The 25,645-nt window shown below is 35.4% G+C and overlaps 1 protein-coding gene across 1 annotated transcript; it reads left to right on the forward strand.

The window, feature by feature from the left end:
• The first annotated feature begins 858 nt into the window (after positions 1-858).
• Positions 859-25,631, forward strand: LOC128991142 (uncharacterized). The gene is made up of 12 exons (XM_054413905.1): positions 859-1,031; positions 2,019-3,220; positions 3,448-3,585; positions 3,785-3,937; positions 4,658-4,863; positions 11,112-11,280; positions 12,144-12,254; positions 13,042-13,181; positions 13,938-14,043; positions 23,598-23,647; positions 24,769-24,895; positions 25,440-25,631. The coding sequence occupies exons 1-12, from the start codon at positions 961-963 to the stop codon at positions 25,505-25,507; spliced, it is 2,541 nt and encodes an 846-aa protein (XP_054269880.1). The 5' UTR covers positions 859-960; the 3' UTR covers positions 25,508-25,631.
• Positions 25,632-25,645: the final 14 nt, after the last annotated feature.

Here is a 25,645-nt window from a genome sequence, read left to right on the forward strand (position 1 = left end):
ACGTACTCCCTTAGTAGATTTCTCATTCATATGGATAAGCTGAAGACAATTTCATTGTTAGTTCCGTCCGGTGCACTGTAGGGGTCGTGTTTTGTTTACAATATGTTTCTTGTAATTCCACTCATTTAAACCCTCTTTTAACTAGATAAAACTATCTAATCATAAACAATAACTCGTCCCCTAGTTATATAACCAAACAGTAAAGCAAAATCATGAAACCAACCCTAAATAATAGGAACAAAATTTTGTCGACGCTAGCGATCAGTGTCACCGGACATGAACTTGACACGAAGGAAACAAGCTACAAAATTTACAATGGGATAAGAAGTCTACTGGGTTGGTCTAATGGGTTACTCTATGATAAAATCTACAAGAACACGTTTAATAGACTCGTAACCAAGCATCAAGTAGGAATGAACATGATTTATATGAAACCTTCACTTGGAATATCCAAAGTCAATGTTGAAACTGATTGCCGAATGCAATCAGTGAAATACATTAAATCAAAATAAACTGAAAAATGCTCAAGTAGATCATAGAATAAGGAACACTCACTAAGGGAGTATGGCTTAACTATTGTAGTTTCATTATTTCGGGGTGTAGGAGGTTAATTTGGCCGTGGGTGTAGCGCCGTGTAGCGCAACATCAATAACATACAAATGTGGAATAAAGTACACTATATAATAAACAAGGGTATAGCAATAATGAGGCTTTATGGAATGTATTTGAAGGTGCCAAAACGTCAACAAACTTAATTACTAATTTAACTTTCAAAAAATATTTTTTGAATCAGCTGGCTTGTGTTTGTTTTGTAGAAATGTCAAAAATAACGCTTCAAACATCGGAATAATGGTTGAAGATCGTTAAATGCGTTTCTCTGTGACTTAGTGAGTTTATTTAAAAGACAATTCTAAACATTCTGTGAAAATATGATGATAGTAGAAGACTATGTAACATTAAATGAATTTACTTTATTTGGCTCTGTGGTGCGGAATATTGCTAACATATGCAGTTTCACTGCCTAGAAGGAGGTAAGTTTAGCGTAAATGAGCTAAAATGTATGGACTAAACAGCTACTATGTTTAGGACAATTTGTAAACATTGACAATCAAATTGATTACTTTTTATTTCTGTGTAGAGATTACTTATTGATGTCCCATTTAAATAATATACCAGGCGTGCTCGTGACGGAAATAAAACATTTTTCATTAACTTCCAAATTTTAAATGATCACTGGTAAAAACAATCGAGTAAAATAATATTATTTATTTGATTAATCTCTTAATTTCTCATAGTCATTTCGCTCAACAGTTTTCCAAAAAGTTCTCCCCGTCACAACGTGTGTAATGAGTTAAACACTACGAAGGTTTACATATTTTTTCCTCAGAAATTGCCTTTCCTAACAACTTGTTCGAGAAACTTTTAGTTGAGTTAAGCTTAACACCACAGCAGGTGAAAATAAACCAATGTAGGGTACCATTACGTTTTCCTCAATTAGGCCTATATGAAAAAGGTGATACACAATCCAAAGATAGAAATAGTTTTTAATTTGTTCAAATCACTCCAATGACTAAGTTAACTTCCTGAACTATAGGAAATGAGGGAAATGTTGTTAAAAAAACAAAAGTGCCTCAGTAAGTGAGTTAGTTATAGTTACAGACGTAGAGACAACAAAACTTCCCCTACAGGGACACACAAATTTATATCATCATCGGTTTTACTCGAATGTGATCGTGTGCTCCATGACATGCAAGTACGTAGCAATCCGATTATGTAGGCTCTCTCTTGTAAATCCTGTAAGTCTTAATTGCATCAATAACCTCTCTACCTTGTGATCCTTTTACCCTAATTGGTTTGATAATGTTTCACATGGGTCATGAACCACACAGATCCAGTACAGGGTTTTTGCGTTCATTTTTACATAATATACATGACGTGAAATGACCTTTGAATATGAATAGAAATAGACGCTTTTTGAGCAATTTATTTGTTTATGACTGACAAATGTTCTTTTTCAGGCATATAAAGTATCCCGTGACAAAAATTCCAAATTCAGACAACGAGCGTGGTCACCCAACAGCCCTTGAGGTCCTGGAAAACACGCTTCTACAAACAAACGTCAGAGCACGTAGATACAACCGTCGACGATGCGGACGCGGAGACCGATCAAACCAATACTTTGACAAAGAACCGACCCAACCTTTACACCGTGACTTGTCAAGAAAGGGAAGTGCCACAATAACAAGTGATATTGACACCTGTAAAGATTCTTTTGGAGAAGGAAGTCCATTGTGCATGCCAAGAAAGAGGCGGAAAAAGTCTTTTGTGGGGATTCCAGATGTTCATAAAAGGTTGTTTCGATCAGAGTTAGGTGCTGTTAAAAACATTACATTGTCAAACTCTCCCGAAGATTTCTTTGGTGTCTTCAAATCTTCGGTTGATAAAGCATATGCTGCACCACCTTCCAATGTCAATTCTAAATTAAATTCATCATCAGCATTTACTACTCCAGTGTATACAACTACTGGTTCCACTTTCCAAAATGCAACGTCAACAAAGACTACTATAAAGGTCTCAGATGGATCATCGTTTCCACCATCTATGAGCACATTTTCTAAAACTCCTTCAGTTGGGTCTGTAGGGAGAGCAATGAGGGATCAAAATACCCACATACAGCCTCCAGGAAACTTCAGAAACGTTGAATCCCAGCCTCAGCTATTCTATCTGGAGGAAGTTGGTTCAATGCAACGTGATTTTGCAGATACCAAGGGAGTTGAAGAAGAGGATAATGGAGTTTTATCAGAACAAAATACTTCTCCCGAAGAAACTTCAACAGAAACTACAACAATCGAGGTAGAAAAATCGATCCAGTCAACTTTTGCCCCAGAAATCACCTCCGTAGGACAAACGTACAGCAAGAGTCAATGTGAATTGGATACAAAGAAACGCTGTATTTGTTCCTATTCTTCGGTCGAAGCTGATTTTCAGAATATGTTCAACCAGCCTTCACCTGAGTTCACAGAGGAAATAATGGAGGGAATTGTCAGCGTGAAGTGTAGAATTTATACTCCTATGCCATCAGACTTCAACCTTAACACGAACGCTAAACCTAGAGTATTGAAAGGGAAACACACTCCTTTTGCTGTGGACAATCGTCAAGGTGCAAAAGAGGTTACTGAGAGTTCACTAAACGAATACATCATGTACAGCGCTGTTGATGGTTAGTATTTTCTTTATATACATCACTATTACGTTCTAAAGTGTTAATCGAATTAACATTTCGCTTCACACAATATAACAGTTAAGACCTAAAAGACATACAACACGGAAGGAGAGAATGTAAGAGAGAGTTTATAACCAAACACGAGAATGTTAAAAAGGGTGTAAAATTTATATTTACGGTAAATAATTGACTGTAATCCAATAAAATAAGTATTTATATTTCAGACGGCATCACCCGAGTTTTCGTCACATCGGACGTAAAGATACCTTGCTTCCCAAAATCCGACATCCACCTTTCGTCCTCAGACGCCGACCATGTGAAGTACACTTGGACCTTCGGCAAGAAAAAGCAAGCTATCACTCGTAAGTCTTAGGACAAGGATATTATTTGCTTTCAAAAATAGTCCTGACTAATGAAACAGCTGGTCTTAGCCAGTAACAAAGCTACACAAGGCATCACACACCAACACTCATCCTTCACTCTTTGGTTAAAATACGCACATGGCGTCCCCATCTTAAATAAATATGAACTCGCATAACTGATTAATGCAATTGATTTCAGAGGGACGAATAACAGAGGACTCAGACGGCGACGGTTCCTTGACTATAGAAGACGTTGAAGTGACGGATGCGATGAACTATAGCTGTGAGATCGACTATATCCATCCTGACACTGGGGAAAGGACTACTGATGTTTTCACACACAGTCTCTCTGGTGAGATAAGTCCTTGAACTATCTACTGTAAAATTATTTTAATGAATAAACAACTTACATGTTGGAACGTGATATTTTGAAGCCAGGAAACAGTTTTAATTTGTGTTTTCAAATTGTGACCGCTAGAATCTTGTTGCGTTCTCAGTTTGATGTTTTTACAACGATCATTAGCTTCGTAACAAACCTTTGACGATTGTTTAAACAAATCTACTTGCGTACAGTATACAATGTTGATCCAGTAGACTGTTTACTTACTGTTTTAGGATGCTTACGTGATCAGTCCAATAGATCAATCACTGAACTGAAACATCACTGAACTGGAATCTATGGTGTGACAGAATTGAAAATACATGTACATGCAAGGGATTCGAAAATTAAATAATGAAACTAGAGGCAACCCTGAAGCTAGAGTATAATAGGTGTTTAATTTTGTAACTGATATTATATAACACGTTCTTAATACCTACTATTTAAATTAGAGTTCCAGAATTTTGAAATTTTACTGCTGTACGGCATGTAGAAAAAGGGGGCTGGGAGTGCCATGTCAATTATAATTTTGCACTAAATTAACACATTTGTTTGTTTATAAATTACTTAACTAATGACCTTCTCATAAGTACGTCTGTTTCCCTTTCTTAAGAAAGTAATTTTTCACTTTAACCCTGAAAGCAACTTCTCCTCTTAGATTTACGTAGTTTGACATATTTTCTTTTTCCCTAGTGGTGACGTTACCCATCGTCAGCTCCAGAGCAACGGTCCACTACAAGTCTACGGCGTCGTGTGACGAGAGCCTGCTGGAGATGTTCGAGATGTACCTTCCTCAGCAAGTCGAGCGGACCATCTGTCCAGCAGACGACGCACCTCAGCTGTGCAGCGTGTCCATTCACAGCCCTGTGTGTCACAGTGAAGCCCAGGACGATGCTCAGGTAATAACGTGCTGTATGATGTGTATTCTGCCCCAAACATTTTCCCATTGGTCCTCCACTGTTTTTGTCCGTAAGGTGCAGCTTCTTCGACTTCTCAATGCGGTCAGTCTACGTCTCTCTTAATATTATAGTCAAATAAACTTGTACAGGGATCTCTACATTTCCGCATATCAGACACTCGGCCCCAGAAGGTGGTCAAAGTCCCACCGGAAATTAAACTGATGTTAAGGATCCACACTCCCCAAGTGCATGCTGCTGGGGCTCCACACGCCTCAAAGTGTGGGGTTCCAGGCCTCCACACACCTTAAATTGTGGGGTTCCGGGCTCAACTCAACACGCCTCAAAAGTGCGTGGTTCCGGGGTAATGAATACAGAACCTTTTAAGGTTTTAAGGTTTATTCATTGGTTCCACACGCCTCAAAGTACGGGGTGCCGGGGCTCCACTCACCTCAAAGTGTAAGGTTATATTATATTGTTATATTAATAACAATGGATATACACACACCTCAAAGTGTGCGGTCCCGGGGCTCAACACGCCTTTAAAGTCCGGGGTGCCGGGGCTCAACCACCTCAACACGCCTCAAACTGCGAGGTCCCGGGGCTCAACGCGCCTCAAAGTGTGGTGTGCCGGGCCTCAAAGTAAGGGGGTTCCGGGGCTCAACACGCCTCAAAGTGTGCGGTCCCGGGGCTCAACACGCCTTTAAAGTCCGGGGTGCCGGGGCTCAACCACCTCAACACGCCTCAAACTGCGAGGTCCAGGGGCTCAACGCGCCTCAAAGTATGGTGTGCCGGGCCTCAAAGTAAGGGGGTTCCGGGGCTCAACACGCCTCAAAGTGTGCGGTCCCGGGGCTCAACACGCCTTTAAAGTCCGGGGTGCCGGGGCTCAACCACCTCAACACGCCTCAAACTGCGAGGTCCAGGGGCTCAACGCGCCTCAAAGTGTGGTGTGCCGGGCCTCAAAGTAAGGGGGTTCCGGGGCTCAACACGCCTCAAAGTCCGTGGTTCTGGGGCTCCACACGCCTCTGATTATTGTGTGCCGGGATTTAACACGGCTCTAGGAGCGGAAGCCAGGGCTTAATATATATCGCAATGAAACAAATTACAATTTTACCTGCAGTCAAGAAGGGGAAAAGTGAGAAAAAGTATGTTGAAAAGGCGGACTAAAAGTCATAGGTGTAGCAAAACATTATAAATGTCCGAAGTTAAAAAAATAAAGTTGTAGTTTAGAACTATAGATTTGAAATAGTTTTTAGCGAATTTCCCATATAGGGAATAAGCTATTACCGTAGTACTCATGGTAAGACCTGGACGCGGGACCGATTTTTTTTTCGTTTTGAGGTCCCTAGAGGCCAAAAACAGAATCCGTTCAAGTTCATATATATATATATATATATATATATATATATGTGTGTGTGTGTCCGTTAGCACGATAACTCGAGCAAAAATGATCCGATTTTGATGAAATTTGGTACAAACGTGTAAACCTACGTTTATTTGAACGAGTTCGCGATCCAGCATGATCGGACCATGGGAACGGGGGTTTATGGGGGGTTTTATGGGGTAAAAATTGGTTTTTCCCATTTTTGACCCAAAAAACATAAAATTTAGCAATTTCATTCCAAACCATTTTGTAGAGCTCAAAAAAACAAATAATTTAGTATATTGAAGCGTTATTATGCGCCTAATGGTTACGGAGAAAATTCCAAAAAACTGTAAATTTAAAATTCCCATGTTATTCTTATGGAGAATAAGTAAACTGTTGTAGTTTGCTTGTTTATGAACATATTTTGATCAAATTTGGAAAATGTTTTTATTCCTTACTAACTATTAACATTTAACAAAAAAAAAAAAAAAAAAAACTGTTTTACCCTCCCTGATGCAGCAAACCTAAGTACTTGTTAAACTAATTATATTTAAATAGGAAATAAATGTTATATTTTTAAGTAGACATTTTAGTTTAAATCCAATCAGGCAAATGGAAATTCGCTTAGTCTGCAGGTTTGCTGCGGCGGGGGTATTTTAAGCGTTCACTGTGTTGTTTTAACATATAGCTTACACAAAACTTGTTTACCGTTTAGGCCCTATTTGAACGATGATTGAAAATACAGGGTGTTCATTCGAAAACTTTCCATATCTGTTGTGTGCAAAGGTAAGGCTTTTAACACTTGTTTGTTCTCATTTCCCCCTAATTTGGACATGCCAAATTCAATAAAATTATTTTCAATTTTGAAAAATGCCCCAAAAGGGCCCAATTTGGGGGGTAGGGGTGCTTTTTGAGAAATTTTCAAATGTAAACATGGGTTGTGTGATACATCAATTTAAAAGTCTAATCACCCCGATCATTTTGGTGCAAAAAAAGTTAAATTATCTTTAACCGTATTTACAGGGTGGGTCAAAACGTTTTAAAAAAGGACTTTGAAGTTAAGTACCGTATTACCCTAACTACTGAACGGAACAGCGCCAAATTTCTTTCCAAGCTTATTCTTGAGCTACTCTTTAAGATAACTTGTAGTAAGGGCATTTTCCAAGTTATTTTCTAATTTTTAAAAAATCTCAAATTTTAAGAATAAAAGAAAGCTGAAAACTCAAAATTCTTAAATAGCAAGGTATAACAAATTTCATACCACGTGAAAGGTCCTTTTTTAACAAACATTTTACGTATTTAAGTTTTCTTTCTATCTCTTACCGTTTAAAAATTGCAGTGGAAAAACATAATTTTCCATGGTAAAATTATAACTAGTTTTCTAATAAAACACATTGCACTTTGTTCAACGATGTAGTAGGATTCATAACAAATTGATCGACTACTTTTACGTGTGTCAGAATTCATCTTGGACCCTTCATCCTGTTCTTTTCTCATTGGTAACTGAGCCAGTTTCAGAAAACTTCCTAACTAAATCATTTACAGCCATATGACTCAAGGTTATACCTGGATATCTATTGTTAAACACTTTGCAGTTATCCTGGAACACTTTTGTTATGACCAATAAGTAAAATAAAGTATATTTTTTTAAGTTTACACCATATTTGATTAGGTACTACAGGAAATGGTACTTTTGAAATTAATACTACCATTGACTAGTCAATGGTACTACAGAAAGCGGCCCACGCTTGGGTTTTTCTCATCAGCTATAAAACTTGTTTCTCAAAAAGTAAAACGTAATGACTTGTTTGCCTATCTGCCTAAAAATAATTATGAATTGTTTCCTTCAGTTATTGCACCATTTAATGTGTCTAGAGACGAATTTTGGATGTTTTATTAGAAAACTAGTTACAATTTTACCACAGAAAATTATGTTTTTCTACTGCAATTTTTAAACGGTAAGAGATAGAAAGAAAACTTAAATACGTAAAATGTTTGTTAAAAAAGGACCTTTCACGTGGTATGAAATTTGTTATACCTTGCTATTTAAGAATTTTGAGTTTTCAGCTTTCTTTTATTCTTAAAATTTGAGATTTTTTTAAAATTAGAAAATAACTTGGAAAATGCCCTTACTACAAGTTATCTTAAAGAGTAGCTCAAGAATAAGCTTGGAAAGAAATTTGGCGCTGTTCCGTTCAGTAGTTAGGGTAATACGGTACTTAACTTCAAAGACCTTTTTTAAAACGTTTTGACCCACCCTGTAAATACGGTTAAAGATAATTAAACTTTTTTTGCACCAAAATGATCGGGGTGATTAGACCTTTAAATTGATGTATTACACAACCCATGTTTACATTTGAAAATTTCTCAAAAAGCACCCCTACCCCCCAAATTGGGCCCTTTTGGGGCATTTTTCAAAATTGAAAATAATTTTATTGGATTTGGCATGTCCAAATTAGGGGGAAATGAGAACAAACAAGTGTTAAAAGCCTTACCTTTGCACACAACAGATATGGAAAGTTTTCAAATGAACACCCTGTATATAGGCCTGTATGGTATTACCCAGAGCTTTACTTTATACTAAGTAATAAACCACTAGAGACCCTAAAGCATCTCCAAAATAGTTTAGAACAATAAACCATTCCTAGCTATATGTATTGATAACTCTCAATTAAGTTGAAACCATCCTCAAAACTCACTTGAATATCTGATGAGCTGAATCGATGGACACTCGAAAAGTTGGAAACTTTTTAATATCCCTGGATTGATAGAGAGCTTTGGGGATATTGAAATAATTGTTTCTTTTACGATAGTATTATTTAGTAGCTATTTACTCGCAAAAGACTGGATAAGAAAGTTTAAACATCAAATGACATACCGTCTTAATGCATGCAGCATGCGTGTATTTATTTCATCCAAGATCCTAAAAGCATGAAACAAATAAATAAAACTTGTTTATGTTTAACTTGTTTCACAACGATGAGAATTTCTCGCGTCAATTAATATCACTGAACAACAGATTTTAACTCTAAACCATTACTTAATAGTTTGTTGTATGGCAATGTTGTGAAAAACTTAAGTTCTTAAGAGTAAAGCGAGAGTAGTGTCTACAGATGAAAGTTCCAAATGGTAAAATTTGCTTGTTCCCACATTTATTGTAGTTTATTAAGTGTACGGACTATAATGTTAAACAGATTTTTGGTACCTATTTTCATTGTGGCAAGTTACACGTGTCACAACACTTACCTTGAGAATCTTTAAGGTGTTCCCTTCTTCAATTTTTTTAAGATTTTTTGATTATTTTTAAGGCTACAATCACGCAAGTACTATTTTGCAATGCAAGATTGCGGTGCTTCACACATGGCTCCCACAAGGGTGGGGCTGGCGCAACTCTAGTCACAGGGCCCGGGCCCTCAGGGGGCCCGGGCCTACCCATTTGTTTTTTTATTTTTTTCCCCATTGAAGATCACTTTACAGCAGATCCTTAAATTGAAGATAAAAAAATAATATTTAAATATTTTACAAAAAACAAAGTTAAATAATTTAAAATGTATTAATTCTTGATTCTAAGGAAGTTTATATTTAAATTCTATAGGTGCGTAGGTGCGTATGTACTATACAACAGCAGAACAGCCAGCTCGGGCCCCAGTGGCCGGCTCCACAAACTCCCTCTACCCCTTCCTCCCGCCAGGCGCCTAGCCACTCCTACCTCATTCCCCCCATAATAAACAAAGTTTGGTTTTATAATTGAACTTATAGTTTCAAGAATGAATCCTTATAGTTATAAGTTAAAATACAATTTGTAAAGCATTGAAAAATTGACATGTACTATGTACCATAGCTAAGGTGACCAGACGTCCCGTTTTAGGGGGACTGGTCCATCCCGACAAATCCTCTCGGGACGCTTATTTGTCCCGTTTTATCAACATTTGGTCCCGGTTGCACTTTTATGTATGGAATATTTCAATTAATAATTATTGCAATCTAGGTTATTTGACACAAACTTAAAAATTCTTTACTTTTGGAGTTTAAAAAATATGAAAGATTGTAGGCCTAATAATTTTGACCTAAGTTTTCTTCCCAATTTGCTCGGTATAATACTGTACTAAAGCATGGATCGGATAGCATCGGTCATTCTCGGCATTACTCGTGCACATTTGTTTTTCTCCGTGACTACTCGGCGCAAGTTCGGCAGCTCAGGCATCCACTCCCAAAAAATGTAGTATTGTTAAAATTCTTGATGAAAATTGTCACTGAATAAAATATGATTTCATTGGTGTAAGCTGTTAAACTCAATTTACGTAAGTTTTTTCCTACTCCATATTACAAAGTACAATTATAGCAGTTAAGATAGCCAAACCCTCTTACAGGGAAATAAAAAGGACAAAATATTAATAGGCATGGAGCTTTTGTGTATTGATATAATAGTTTTAATTGCTGAATTCCTGTAATTTTAAGTCTTATAAAACTCATTGAAGAACTCTTTTCTTCCTTAAAAAAGGCTGCAAAAGTGCCATTTACCACTCACAAATTTAATACCTAGATAGCCTTAAAAACTCACTAAAATACATGACATTTTCAACATTTTCCCTTCCATACCCCCCGACCCCCCGGTTGGTAGGGGGGCCCGAGCCAGATCCTGGTAACAGGGCCCACAATTAAATGTGGGGGCCATGGTTCACAACTCACTCGAGGTTGATGGTTCAATGCTGAGAAAACTCCGTAGCTTTTTGAATGTACACCTTTCCTTGATCATTTGGTTGTGATTAAAATTGTTAAGAAACAGCGTATCATAGTCAGTGACAAAACTACACAGCTCACGCCCTAATCGTTCATTGCATTGCAATTGCAACTTACGTAGCGTTATCTCAGTGATTTGTTGCAGAACTCCATGGAGTTGTCCCTCAACTTTGATGTCTTCATCCACAGACCCGGAGTGAAGGAGTTGGCAAAGTTGAAGGCGAAGCTGTGTGATCCCGACTGTCATCTGTTGATCACATTCAAACTGCTGCAAATCTTCCGGGAGAGCGTGCAAGAAGTGGCTATGGTTCCAAGTATGTCACTTTGAAACTAAGACACAAATTGTAATTTGGTTAATTTGTAATTTGGCTTTTATTAAGGTTAGTTTTGAAGGTTAGCTAAGCAGTGTTAGGTGTAATTTTTATACCTAATAGTTTGTTGTACCTAATACTTCCACTACTTATCCTGATGTATTTTAGAAGCATCTAAAAACAATTGTTTGATCCGTTTGCATTTTGTAAAGTTGAAGTATAATCAATGTGCAACATAATTTTAAAAATATAAAACTGAACAACTAGTTTTTTTCACATTTCTGTTATTTTTAATGAAAAACTTGTTAATTCATAAGGCTCTACGTTAAAAATAGTAAAATGTTAATTTTCTCTCAACAAATGTACAGTTCATACAATATAAATCCATGATATAGTTTACTACTTAAAGAGCAATACCTCATGTACATGTAAAGTTTCATAAAAACCGTTTAGAGCTGTATCTGACTTACGTAAACCAATTATACAAGATTTGTTAATTTATATGGGTTTAATTTAAGTTTAAGTAGTTTTGCATTTGAGGCTCAAAATGTCATAAGTGTTGTATATTAGTGTTTTTAAACCTTTTCTGTATTTGCTTCTTTTTGAAAATACGCCATTATCCATTTATGTATACCGCAAATTGAAACCTCACGCTACTTTGGTAATGTTGTTTCAGTTAACTTTTAAGGTGGTCAAGCAGAATTTAGGTTTCCAACACTTGCAGGTATTTTAATTATTGACTTAGTTCTGGCATTTATTTTTGTTATAATTTTATTACGCTGCATTTTTTTGCGTTCCGTTTTTTTCCTAGCTGCAGGCAGATTTTGACAGTTCATACGAGAAATGTAGTGTTTATTTGGTTGCAGTAAAGTCCGAGGTCCAGGGCGGAGGAGTGTTTACACCACTTCCAAACTCTGTCAAAGTCAAGTACATCTTCGGTTGCATTGGCGGGTACTACTTAGACAACGGCTTTTGTTGTAAGTCAAAGTGGTGTGTTTTCATGAACAGTTTAAAATAGAGTGTGTGTTTCATGGAAAGCCATGAATGTAGCAGAAATATAAATGTACCTATACAAATTAGTTAAGGTGCATTTATTTTAAGTTGACAGAGAATATAGTGTATGACACAATAATGTATGCTAACTTATTACTAATCAGACAATTCTAAGAACGTCGATATTTTAACTAATTTTACAAGTTAATAGTAGCATTGACTTTGATAGTAGGACTGTACGTCGATAACTTGTACTGCAAATGAGATGTGCTGCGCTCAACCGAGAAAACCGCGAACTTCCAGGCATACAATATGTTACAGTACATTTCTTTCAACATTTTTCTGATATTTTTTATCCATGAATCTGTTATTTGAGTCCTTTTGGGTCCATGTCAACACAATTTTAATACTATGGTGCTTCTAAAATGGCCGATGAACGTTCTCTAGCGATCCAACCTATAACTTAATTCGTCTTAATCATCGTCCCAAGGTTCGTCTTAATCGATAAAAGTCAGAAATACGGGTGAAATAGAAGACGTTTCCTAACACAACTAAATATAATACTGTAATTACAAGACAAGTAGTATATATTCTGGATGAAATCACAATCGATTTCGAACAGTCGTCATCAAGTCCAAACAGAGGTAAAAATACAAAATGTTCCATTATTTTCCGGGATGTACCCAAACGATTTAACATTGTTGATTTGTGAAGTTGAACACTTGCTAAATGTCGGTTTATTACATTTTGTGTTTACTCGTGTGGTTACAGTAGCGTGTCCTGAGGGTACGTATAGTGACGACGGTGCCACCGAGTGTCAGCAATGTCCGCTACACACATACAGTGTCAATGTGGGCACTAGGAGATGCACACCGTGTAAGAACCTCTGGATGCCCATCTGCAACGAGCATGTAAGTCCTTACTGTACCAACCAACCAAGTCTCACAATCAACCGAGCCACTCACAATACCCGCAACAAAACATTCAACCGTAATACCCAACCAACTACAACAACACAAACAATGACAACCAAACCAACAATAACAAAACCACTAATAACCACTAATAACAAAATGGCAGTTAAAAATAACTCTTAAAACGTTTAAACACTACGTTTAATCATTTTTAGCAGCCATTTTTTACTAGTGGTTAAATTTCTATTGTGTTTAATAATACACCAAGTTTCAGGAGGTGGATCAACCCGTTTTCAAGTAAAATTGCTTACCTTAAGGTGAACACATTTCTCTTGAAAACGGGAGGATTTGATCCACCTCCAGAAACGTTTGGTAGTTTTAAACACAAGAAACGTTTGGAAAGTCCTAAAAAATCTAGTAAAGTGGATGTGTTTAGAGCTACCTAAAAATTACACATGTCATGTAGTCCAATTTTCATGAACTTTTAAGTGTAAGTATCTCCAGACGTGTTTTCTTCATTTTCTGAATTTTTATAGTGATTTTCCCATAAAAACTGAGAAATCGGATTTAAAAAAGTGGCTCGATCAATGTTGATGGTATAGGTATGTTATGGTATTTTTAACTCTAAACATGGTACAACCCCCATTGCTAAAACATTATTATTTAAAAGTTATTGCAAATGTTGAGACTCGCACCATAAAATACCATAAGTTACATAAGTTAACACTAATCACATTTAATATATATTTTCAGTTTGAAACCGTTAACATAATGATGATTGTGGTCATGGTTGCTGTGGTTATAGTTTTGCTGGGAATATTTATTGTATACTACTTCTTCTGCTACAAGGGGCGGAATTGTGAGTATTACAGGACTAAATCTGTCATATTTTAAAAGTCTGCAGTCTATTTCGATGTGGGTGTCGTGTCTGGTAACATTTGAGTGCGGTGTCTACTAAATGTAATTATTTTATTTCGAGGTATATTTTAAAATGTGTGCCAAGTCATTGGATATCATACCAGAGGAAAATCAATACACAATAGTGTATGAACAGATAATTTTAGGGTTAAAATACCTTTTATTTTACTTTAGGTAGGTAAATAACCGTAAGCTCAATATTTAACATAATTACGAACATTAAGCATACAATACGCATGATTACAAATAAGCATACATAGCATAAAGATGTTTGCTAAATATAGAACGTCCCTTATACTGTATGCAATAACAATTTGACTATCCAAATGTAAATAGTGGGGAGGCAAATTTAGTAAAATATGTAAAATAACAAAGTTGGCTCACCCCGAAAGGTAACCGGTGAACACTATGTTAGATGATATTGTATAGTAGTAGAGATGATATTTTGACCGGTGCTCACTCTGTATGAGTGGGACTCTCTTTTTTGGACGTCATTTTCCAAAATGGCGGATGCCAATGTTTGATCTTTGTATAACTCGAACTAAAATGATCAGATTTTGATGAAATTTGGTATAAACGTTTAAACTTACATTTATTTGAACGAGTTTGCGAACCAGCATGATCGGACCATGGGATCGGGGGTTTATGGGAGGTTTTATGGGGTAAAAATGGGATTTTATGGGGTAAAAATGGGATTTTCTTATTTTTTGCCCCTAAAGCACAAAATTTTCCAATTTCCCTCTAAACCAATTTAAAGAACTAAAAAAAAAATAAATAAATTATTTAGTATATCAACGTTTTTTGTACCCTTATTGGTTACGGAGAAAATCCAAAAAATGTTAATTTAAAATTCCAATGCTATTCTTACGGAGGATATTGTCATCTCTTGTAGTTTTGTTGTTTATGGATAAATTTTGATGAAACTAGGTAAACCTATTTATTTATACTAAGCTATTAATATTCTACTAACATTCACACTTAATAGCCTCCCTGTAGCAGCATACCTAGGTACTCGTTAAATCTAATGTTATTTAAATTGAACTAATTTAAAAACAAATCATGCAAATGGAAATTTGCTTAGTCTGCAGGTTCGCTGTGACGGGGATATTTTATTCTTGACATTTCTTCCTAAACCTAGTGGTTCAGGAGACATAAGCAGTTAATGTTGCGGGCTATTCCATGATAAATAAATTGATCCTTTTTAACTGTTACAATAATGTATCCCGTTGGGCCTTCGCACTTTTTTATAATATACAATTGACCTTCTATTTTTTAAATAATGGACCCCAATACAATACCACATTAAATTAAGAGTGGGCCGGACATAAACTCAAAATCGCCTTTTAATTCTCTGGCTACTCACTTACAGCTGTGGCGCTGCCGTCGCTCACGGTATCAACGTCGGCAAGGCAGTTCTAATAGCGTGATGGCGGACCGGTCGTTCAGGAAGAGCAAAAAACGTAGGGTTGCTTACCCCAAGGGTCAGGACCACTCGGGCTGACACAATAAAACTAGCGAAAGTTTCGACAAGGCAGAGTAGTGTGGGCGCTGAGGAACTCGCCAACCATTCGCGCTATAGCTGGTTACTATTGCGTTATGGTATTGTCAGTTTTTGTGTAAGCCCAATTATCGTAGAATAATTGCACAGTTTGTTTTTGTTTTAACAGAAGTTCATCTCTTGATGACACAACAATATTAATTCATTTAAACATATAATACAGTTTACATTTGATCCTGTACCAACAATTATTTTGATAGACATGTAAAATATAAGTCAATAGGAGCACGTGAACTAATGAGATAAGCTGTGATACTACAAACAGGCTTTTAGAAGCAACGGTTAAATTATCTAACAATGGAACAAACTGCTTGCAAAAATAACATTTAGTAAACAAGTAAAGTAATATGAGGGCAAAGTAAAGTACTCAAGTAAGGCGTAAGGGTTTTACTCACAAAAATAAAACTTATAAATCATAATATACAATTTTGAATGCATCGAGTATTTTATAGTTACTTACATTTTTGTATCAAAATTTCACATCAGACTCAACATTATTATTAGGTCTACCTTCAAAATAAATTATATTTCAAATTTCAGACTTATACAAGGTATGAAGCTCTTTATAAAATCAATAAAAGACAAATAACATTTTAACACCAGGGAATGTAATTTGCTCGTTCTCAAAGTTAACGTAAACACATACAAAAAAGCTCAATTAAATTGTCACAGTTTGTTTCTTTCTTCCAAAGAATCAAACAACCCAGACATTGTGACCACCAAAGTAATTATTATAATTCAAACTCAATATAAATTACTCAAATCATATGCAAACAATTCATATACAACTACTTAGTAATAACATTTCAAAAAATAGAACATATGTAATAAGGAATTTAGTATATATAGTCTACATATATCAAAGTGAAATATTTTTGAACAACCAACAATATATTACGTCCATATAGGCAATGATTATTTAAGAATTAGTATATATTTTGATTTATAAAAACCAACTTAAATTATATGCAAACAATTAGAATTGTAAGCAATAAAATTTCAATAAATATAACATGTTTAGTTAGAAATTTAGTATATATACATATATAATAGTGATAACATTTTGAGCAACCAACAATATATTACGTCCATATAGGCAACGAGATTATTTGAGAATTAGTAGATATTTTGATTGATAAAAACAAACTCAAATTATATGCAAACAATTAGATTTTTTAGTAGTAAAATTTCAAAAAATATAACATGTTAAATTACGAATTTATGATATACACATATATCATAGTAAACAAATTTAAAAACCAACAATATATTACGTTCATATAGGCAACGTGATTTTTTGTGAATTTGTAGATATTTCGAATGATAACAACAAACTCAAATTATATGCAAACAATTAGATTTTTCAGCAATAAAATTTCAATAAATATAACATGTATAGTTAGGAATTTAGTATATATACATATATCATAGTGATGACATTTTGAACAACCAACAATATATTACGTTCATATAGGCAACGTGATTATTTGTGAATTGGTAGATATTTCGAATGATAACAACAAACTCAAATTATATGCAAACAATTAGATTTTTCAGCAATAAAATTTCAATAAATATAACATGTATAGTTAGGAATTTAGTATATATACATATATCATAGTGATGACATTTTGAACAACCAACAATATATTACGTTCATATAGGCAACGTGATTATTTGTGAATTGGTAGATATTTTGAATGATAAAAATAAACTCAAATTATATGCAAGCAATCAGATTTTTCAGCAATAAAATTTCAATAAATATAACATGTATAGTTAGGAATTTAGTATATATACATATATCATAGTGATATATGTATCACTATGATCAACTATCACCCACTAGTTTTTGAAGAAACTAGTCTTGAAAAATCTGGAATTAGTCTTGAAAAGTCTGGAATTAGTCTTGAATTTTATAATGGAAATAAACTAGACACCCTTGATATTGAGTAATTGAGTAACAAACAAACGGACAGACACTATTAGATTTGTAATAATTTGTCATAATTATTTGTAGATTTGTAGTACATATACAACTGTATAGAGAAATTTGAAAAAATGTGTTTCGGGCATCTGGGGACCTCAATACGACAAAGTAAATCGGTCCCGGGTATCACCATGAGACCTACGGCAATAGATTATTCTCTATACGGGATATTTGCTAAAATATGTATCGTAATACTTACAACGCCAGACGCTGCTGAGTAGTTGGTACGGTAGGACCGCTTGCACCACGCGCCGTCAGCCACCACGGTGATGAGCGGGGTCCCGTCCTTGTCCACCTCGCCGTGCTCCACCGCAAGACGCGCCTCTTCCGCCGCTGCTTGCTCCATCTCAGCCGCCGCCGTAGCTGCCCATCCCTTAGACACTTTTTCCTCGTACAGCTTGAAGGTTTTCTGGGACATTGGTGGAATGTCTAGCACGCCCAAGAACTCTTCTAATTGTGCATGACCCCCGCCTGTTGTTACAGTACCACACACTGCACCCGTATTTACGTCCATCCTATGGTCATTCTTTATTTCCGAGCACACTGTAGCTTTGTATTTGCACATATTACACTCAAAAACGAACACGCTTCTAAGACCTAGTCTTCGTTCGGATACTACCTGCAAATTATAAAACTTGCATCCAAATGCTGAACCGTGATTGTCTAAAAGTTTAAGTTGATCCAAGAAATCTGATATATTTATGATCCTCCGTCCACTCAAAGGCACAAAGTCTGTATTAGCGTCGTCTCGTTGAGGAGCGATCGTAGGGTTTTCTTCGGGCAATTCATTTCTACATATTTGTTCTTGTTCAGGTTGTCTTCTGAAATAAAAATAAAAGCGCTATCATTGGCATTAAAGTTAGGCGACAGGATGGCCAACTAAAATTGTAGACTTGAGGTGACACTATTTTGCATCAATTAGTTGATTTGATTCGTTTGTTTCTCTAAACAATATTACTAAAGAAGTGTTACATGGTTATATCATGTTACTAAAAGGGAGACCATATTAAATGTGGAATTGACTCTAAAACTCATGAATATGAAATTAAATTGAAACAGAATAGAAAACTATGTTGAATCAAGGATAACCACAAAGGCTAAAGTCCAACAGTTAAAATATTAAAATTCGTTTTCATAGCCCAGGATTGCGTAATCTATATATAAAGCCAAAAGTACCCATGAACTTTTGAGAAAACTACAAAGTCACACCCCCATAAACCATATACTTAAAATGTTCGTCATGGCGAGAAACCTTGCGCAAAATTATCCATTATTTCATAAATTGCCCTTTAAGGTCATAATTTTTCCAAAGGGAACTTTCCATATACTTAATGTTAAAAATACCTCAGCTGTTCTTATTTGTATGTTATTCTTTCAATTTATTACCTTATTAAAATCTATTGTGATTATTTGTTTGTAATGCTGTATTCTGTTATGTTTATTTCAGCTTAACTTAACCAATCAATAGTTTTTTTATAATACTTATGAAGTCAAACTGGTTGAAGCCCGTGGGTAACAGCTAGTATGACATAATGGTTAAAACATACCTCGACGACAATCCTTAACACGTAAATACATGTTACATGTTAAGGATTGTCTGACGAGGTATGTTTACATATCAAGTTAAAATATTGCAATTAATCATATAGGCCTACTAAATATTCAGCCTACTTACTTGATACGAGTTAAATTTCTACACTCTTGGAATTTCACCACACTACAATGTTTTTAGCCATTGGACTCTAAAGCTACGTATTGTTGTATAGGTCCGAAATGCCAACTGTCATCGCATTTAAAGCAAGAAAGGGGCAAAATGTGTGTAAATTGTTGGTAAAAATAGCCTACGTACCACGGGCTGAAAGGATTTTCAGCACTAGGTACAAAATATACTGTTGTAATAATATACAGATGTTATAATGAATTTTCAATAATTAATACACAGTATTAAAACATATACTATTTCATGTTTAAATTTTAAATTACACAGTGTAAGTCATGTCTGCAATCCAGCATTGTGTACATTTTCTACAAGAAACAACATAATTTAATGAGGTTTACCTTCTCTCTTCGAAAAACCGTTGTAATCCTGCTCCAAGTCTTCGCTTTTTCTTCTTTTTTGACAAAGGTGGTCGAGTTTTACCCATTGTGCAGATAACACTTAACGAGTAACAACGTTAACAACCGTAGTAAAAACGTATAGGCCTACGAATCAAATAAAACTTAAAAATAAACCTACCGAGCTAACTTAGTCTGTAAAATACGTAATTGTAACTGTACAAACTACTAGGTTATAGACTGCAAACACACGTCACACGGAAAGCCGAACAGAAAATAGCCGGTCCAATACTCAGTTGTCAGACGGAGGCAAACAGCACAATGCAACTGACCATTCGGGACTTGGTCCATGCAGATTACAAAAGAAGCTAACGGGACAACAAAGTTCCAGGATAATGCGTGAGTCACTAGCTTGCTGGGCAACATTGCAGCCCTGGTCGAGAGGGTCGACATGGTTCCAGGAAGGTTTAATCGCATTACACTGAGCTAGGTCTATTTATATGCAGACTCTAGTCGCACTGAACTTTGTTTTACTATGTAGTTTGATCCACATATCTAATTTATTCCAATATATCAATACATTTCTTTTTCTCAGGAACATTTTATTTCTAGATGCCCTATATAGATATTACAAACAAAATAATTCTTGCTAATCGTTTCAATAGTTCGGGGATACAGTATAACCATATGTTGGAGAAACATGGCCTGTTTGAATTGAATCGTACTAGGCGGGCCTGCTAGAAAACGGAAAGGGATATATGAACGACGTTGCTGCCATCAGTCGGGACATCGTCGAACTAGAACTCGGTCGGCAATCAAGACTAATTTGCAAGCATTTAAAAACAAATATAAAATAAAATGTTGGAGATAGAAATACTGCTTTTTGTAAAAGTACAATCATTAAGGGAAAGATGATCTTTAATACGGCGTTTGATTCATATTTTTTTACCGAATCAGTGATTTTATAATCAAGAAGAAAATAATATCAAATCCTTATGGGAAATGAAGTAATTACTTTTTCTGATATTAAGGTTATGCAGCAGAATTGTAACTTTTATAGTTAATAGCTTGATTCCTATTTATATTTTCTATGCTTTGTGTTTCTTAAAAAAAATTTAGAAGCCCACATAGTCCTGAAAACCGGGAATTTTAAGTTGCGCTCCATGTTAAATTGACGCTCACGGCCGAGAGCCGCTGAGCTATGTCCGGCCCCCTCTTAACTTTTACATAATTATTATCACTTATTACAATATTATTTCTTTAAAAATAAATAATGATATTTCTTCTTGTTAAACATGAAAAACGCTAGTGAAAGGTGCTTTGTGCCTAACTCACCTTTTAGTGTATATTCAAGAGTTGTACTATTTCCTCCTCATAGTCCTGATTTGAATATATGTTTTTACATTTCTCAAGAGAACATCCACACACTTTGAGACATGGTAGCTTGTTTACTGTACACACACACTTAGATCGAGAACAATCCGTAGTACATTCTTAGATGATGTTCCTTGTGACATCCATATTTCATCTACGTTAATTTCTTGAAAATGCTCACTAGCAACACTAGCACATCTGTATCTTTGCATTGTACAACAATCCGACTGTATCCATTGTTAGCAGTATCTTTTTGTATGGAGCAAGATCATCGTATCTGCATCTTCGTGGTTTGAAATTAATGAATCTAACGGAATCCCAGATGTGGAAGTAGCCTTATCAAATTGTTCATAGCCACCTGCTGTCACTACAATCTTGCTTGGGTTTACTTTCTTAGAGGATACATCCATCAATTGATTTGAGAGGAAGTTAGCTACAGCTTTTTTTATTCTCAAGTCGATTAATAAATCAATTCCAGTTCTGTGACAAGGGTATAATGGAATTATTTTTATAGCTATTAAAGACAACATCAATTCTGATTTGTTTTTAAATTAATTCGACTTAAATAACATTGGGTTTAACGAGTACCTTACCTAGGTTTGCTGCTACAGGGAGGCTAATACAGTGTGAATGTTAGTAGAATATTATTAGTTTAGTATAAATAAAAAAGTTTACCAAGTTTGATCAAAATATATCCATAAACAAGCAAACTACAAGAGTTGACAATATCCTCCATAAGAATAAAATGGGAATTTTAAATTCACACTTTTTGAATTTTCTCCGTAACCAATAAGGGTACAAAAACATTAATATACTAAATTATTATTTTTTTAAAGTTCTTTAAAATGGTTTAGAGAGAAATAGGAAAATGTTGTGCTTTGGGGGCAAAACATAAGAAAATCCCACTTTTATCTCATAAAGCCCCGATTCCATGGTCCGATCATGATGGTTCGCAAAATTTGTTCAAATAAATGCAAGTTTAAACGTTTATACCAAATTTCATCGAAATCGGATCATTTTTGCTCGAGTTATACAGAGATCAAACATTGACATCCGCCATTTTGGAAAATGGCGTCCAAAAAAGAGAGTCCCACTCATACAGAGTGAACACCGGTCAAAATATCATCTCTACCACTATACAATATCATCTAGCATAGTGTTCACCGGTTACCTTTCGGGGTGAGCCAACTTTGAAATTTTGGCCATTCGCCTCCCCACTATAAAGAAATATGTGTACATAGAGAATTAATGTCTTATACTAGTACTGTACTGTATCTGATACTGTCCTTACGTTCACATACATTAAATCTTATACTAGTGTCCCTGTTGCTCGAAATCGAGCAATTGCTAAGTAGGCCTACTACAGGCGTTATTTTAAAACAAATAACAGTCATAATTTTTGATGACTTTAAAAGATTTGACTCAAAGATTATGGAATACTCAAGATGTACATAACAGATCGATATAATCAACATTTCTTGTAAATATTTTATCATTTTTCAAAAGTTGATCTTGTTTTTAAGATTTTCTACAAATAGCCTTACTCATAGCCGCATTAGGTTGTCCATAATAATGATTAATAATAAAAAAAATATACTTATATTTCTTCTCCTTGGTGTTTTTCTATGGCTTTCCAATGTTTCCATAGTTTGTAAAAGGCTCTTTCAATGATTACTAAGAAATGTAGCACAGTGTTAATTCAGTTTTCCTTTTAGTATATCAATTTATCCAGGCTCTCTAGTTTTTTCCATCGTAATATTTACGCCAACCCAAATTCAAATAGTATAACTATTTCATTTCAACCAAGTAAGTAAATGTTTGTAGCAAAATAACTGTTACATTAGCAAACTTATTGAATGTTTACAATGAACATATGTTCTTCTTTTCACTTTTAATTTCTGACAACAGCTGGAGTTTCATAACAATTTTTGTTTCCCATGTTAATCTTATGGAGCAATACGCAACTTTAAAGGGACCCAGGGCCTCACCCTCTAATTATTTCCCTAAAAAGAAAGTTTCCTGCACAACTTCACGTTACGCTCTTTCCAATGACACCAAAAACATGTCAATCGGTTCAGTAGTTTCGGAGGAGTAATTGTCACAAAAAACCTGCTTGCGTATTAAATAAGTATAGATTTTGTTTACTGTAACTTTTGAATAGTTTTGTTGTTGGTGATCCCCAGGCAGGTTATAAATACATTCGACAAGGAGAGTATGTGAAACATTGTTACACAATTATTGTGTGTGCTTTATTATTTCGGATCTGTAGTGACAATTCTGCGATAGGCTACATGTTACGAACAGCTGTTTTACAGTCAAAACACAACTTGTTTAATCTCACTGGGCGCTGGTCTCAGTTCGCATGATATCATCTCGAGCCCAGAGTTCACGTTACGCAAAATAACCATGACATCATCTCACCGGCCAACAGACTAAACCTTGAACAGCTCGAATTATTCAGTAGATTACATCTTTTCTCGTAAAATTACTAAAATTGTACTTTTATACGTGTTTGCAGGGCAAGAGGTGTTGAAAAGAGGCCAAAGAGAGAAGATGGCAAAGTCAGAGGTATACTATTTAACACCTACTAGTGTACCTGTTGCTCGAATTCGAGCAATTGCGAAGCATTACAGGCGACTCAACGATTATGGAAATACTCACGATCTACACAACAGTTAGATATAATCAAAATCCTTTGTAAATATCTTATCACCGTTTAAATAGCAGCACTAGAAAAATCTCTTCTCAAAGTAAGCCTGTACTGTACTAGGTGTACAATGCAGTTGTCTGCTAGCAAAATTGAGCGGAGCTAGCATATTAATCCTGCAATAATCTTAACTGTCTACTTGCAGTATCCTAATACAATGGTTTATTTGATTCACACAAATGTAGTGCCTAATTGCAGTATCCAAAGTCAATGGTATGTCTAGTTTACATAAATGGAAAGTATTTAAGGCAATGGTGCATCAGCCTACTTCCGGCTACCCTAATTATTGATTATTTATTTTGTTGGGTATTATGCTCAATGATAATAATCCAATTGTGCTTCCCTTTTCTCTGAACGGTATTTGTAATGCCCTATTTTAGATGGTTCGTTGACTAGCATACGTTGCGACTCTTGTTTACCTTTTTAATGTTATCTCGCAAATAATGTCATGGCAACAAGTTATCCCGTAAGGCCCATGTTAAATTTTTAAAAGTCTAAATTCACGTAGGGAAAAGCCCTGTGGCCCGATTTGTACCATTTCAGAGTTATACCTTCCCATGGTTGGTTATTATGACTGTGCTAAATTTCTTTGAGATTGCTTCAGCCGTTCAGGAGGAGTTGTATTTGTAAAACAAAGGCAGGAGTGTATGGCTTCGCTTCGCTCCACTCAATAAACGAAGCTATTTCAATTTCTTAGTACTGACTTTGTGGTTCAGTCAAATATAAATGATGATCATTGAACTTTTGGGTTAATTGGGTTGATAATGTTGGGTTCATATTTTTGTGAACGTTAGATAATTTTCTTTACCATACAACCTAACCTTTCCAGATAAATATTACACAAAGTCGTGACCGGGAGCTAGTAAATATTTAGTAAATATTATAGAGATTAAACCTTGAACTTACGAACACCAAGTAAAATTTACTTTCATTAACTCTTCCTTTATTACATGTAGAATTTATTCATTTATCACAATTTCAGAGAATACGGTCAAGAAAAGAAGTCAAGCGTGCAGTAGGAATGAGAGAAGTCGGAGGAAAAAACGTCAAAGTATCGAGGAAAAGTGAACTAAGCGAAGAGGATCTTCAACGTCTTTTGCAATCCTCAGGTAATACAGTAACACCACGGATATTTGAACAGAGAAGGTGTGGATGATAAACGTAAACAAATTACGTCACTGGTCCGAAATAAAACTAAGTTGGTATTAAAATAGCAATAGCATTAGACAGTCAAAATGTGAAACAAAACCAGGTGTTAGGTTGGTTCACATTCGCGTCAGTGAAGTCATATGTTTATGTTTAATTCATACAGTTTCTTCTAACATCCATGATATACTCACCATCACTGACTGAACCGTAAATGTATCTCCATACAACACTGACACGGCAACTCTGCTAGAAAATCAAAACGTAATGTTGTTAGGTTGATACCAACTAGGGGAATCTGCTCGTTGTTCATGGCCTTATGTACGTACAATCTCACAATACCCTAGTTCAAATATACTAAGTACAATGTACTTTATCCCCTACTAGTGAAAATGGCGGCCAACGTCTCGCAATTCTCTCATTCAGTGCTCCAGTTAGCTCAGTACTCACCGATGAGATCTTATTTTATACTACAAAGCATTATTGATTTAAAATTGTATGTTTAAGGTGAATCTGCAGACGAATCAGAACCAAGGATTAGCCTAAAAGAAAAACACGTAAGAATAAAAAAATAAATACAAACATGTCAATCATCGAGAAAATAAACAATCATCAACTGTCTTTGTTGGCGTTTGCGTCGAGGAGATGACAAACCTTATACAAGAATATTGCTGTATAAAGAAGTACAACGATATTTGTAATGCTGTATGTAT

The sequence above is a fragment of the Macrosteles quadrilineatus genome, unplaced genomic scaffold (genome assembly GCF_028750875.1).
Source record: "Macrosteles quadrilineatus isolate MER2022 unplaced genomic scaffold, UCM_ALF_1.0 Scaffold_3__2_contigs__length_128488019, whole genome shotgun sequence".
Taxonomy (NCBI): domain Eukaryota; kingdom Metazoa; phylum Arthropoda; class Insecta; order Hemiptera; family Cicadellidae; genus Macrosteles; species Macrosteles quadrilineatus.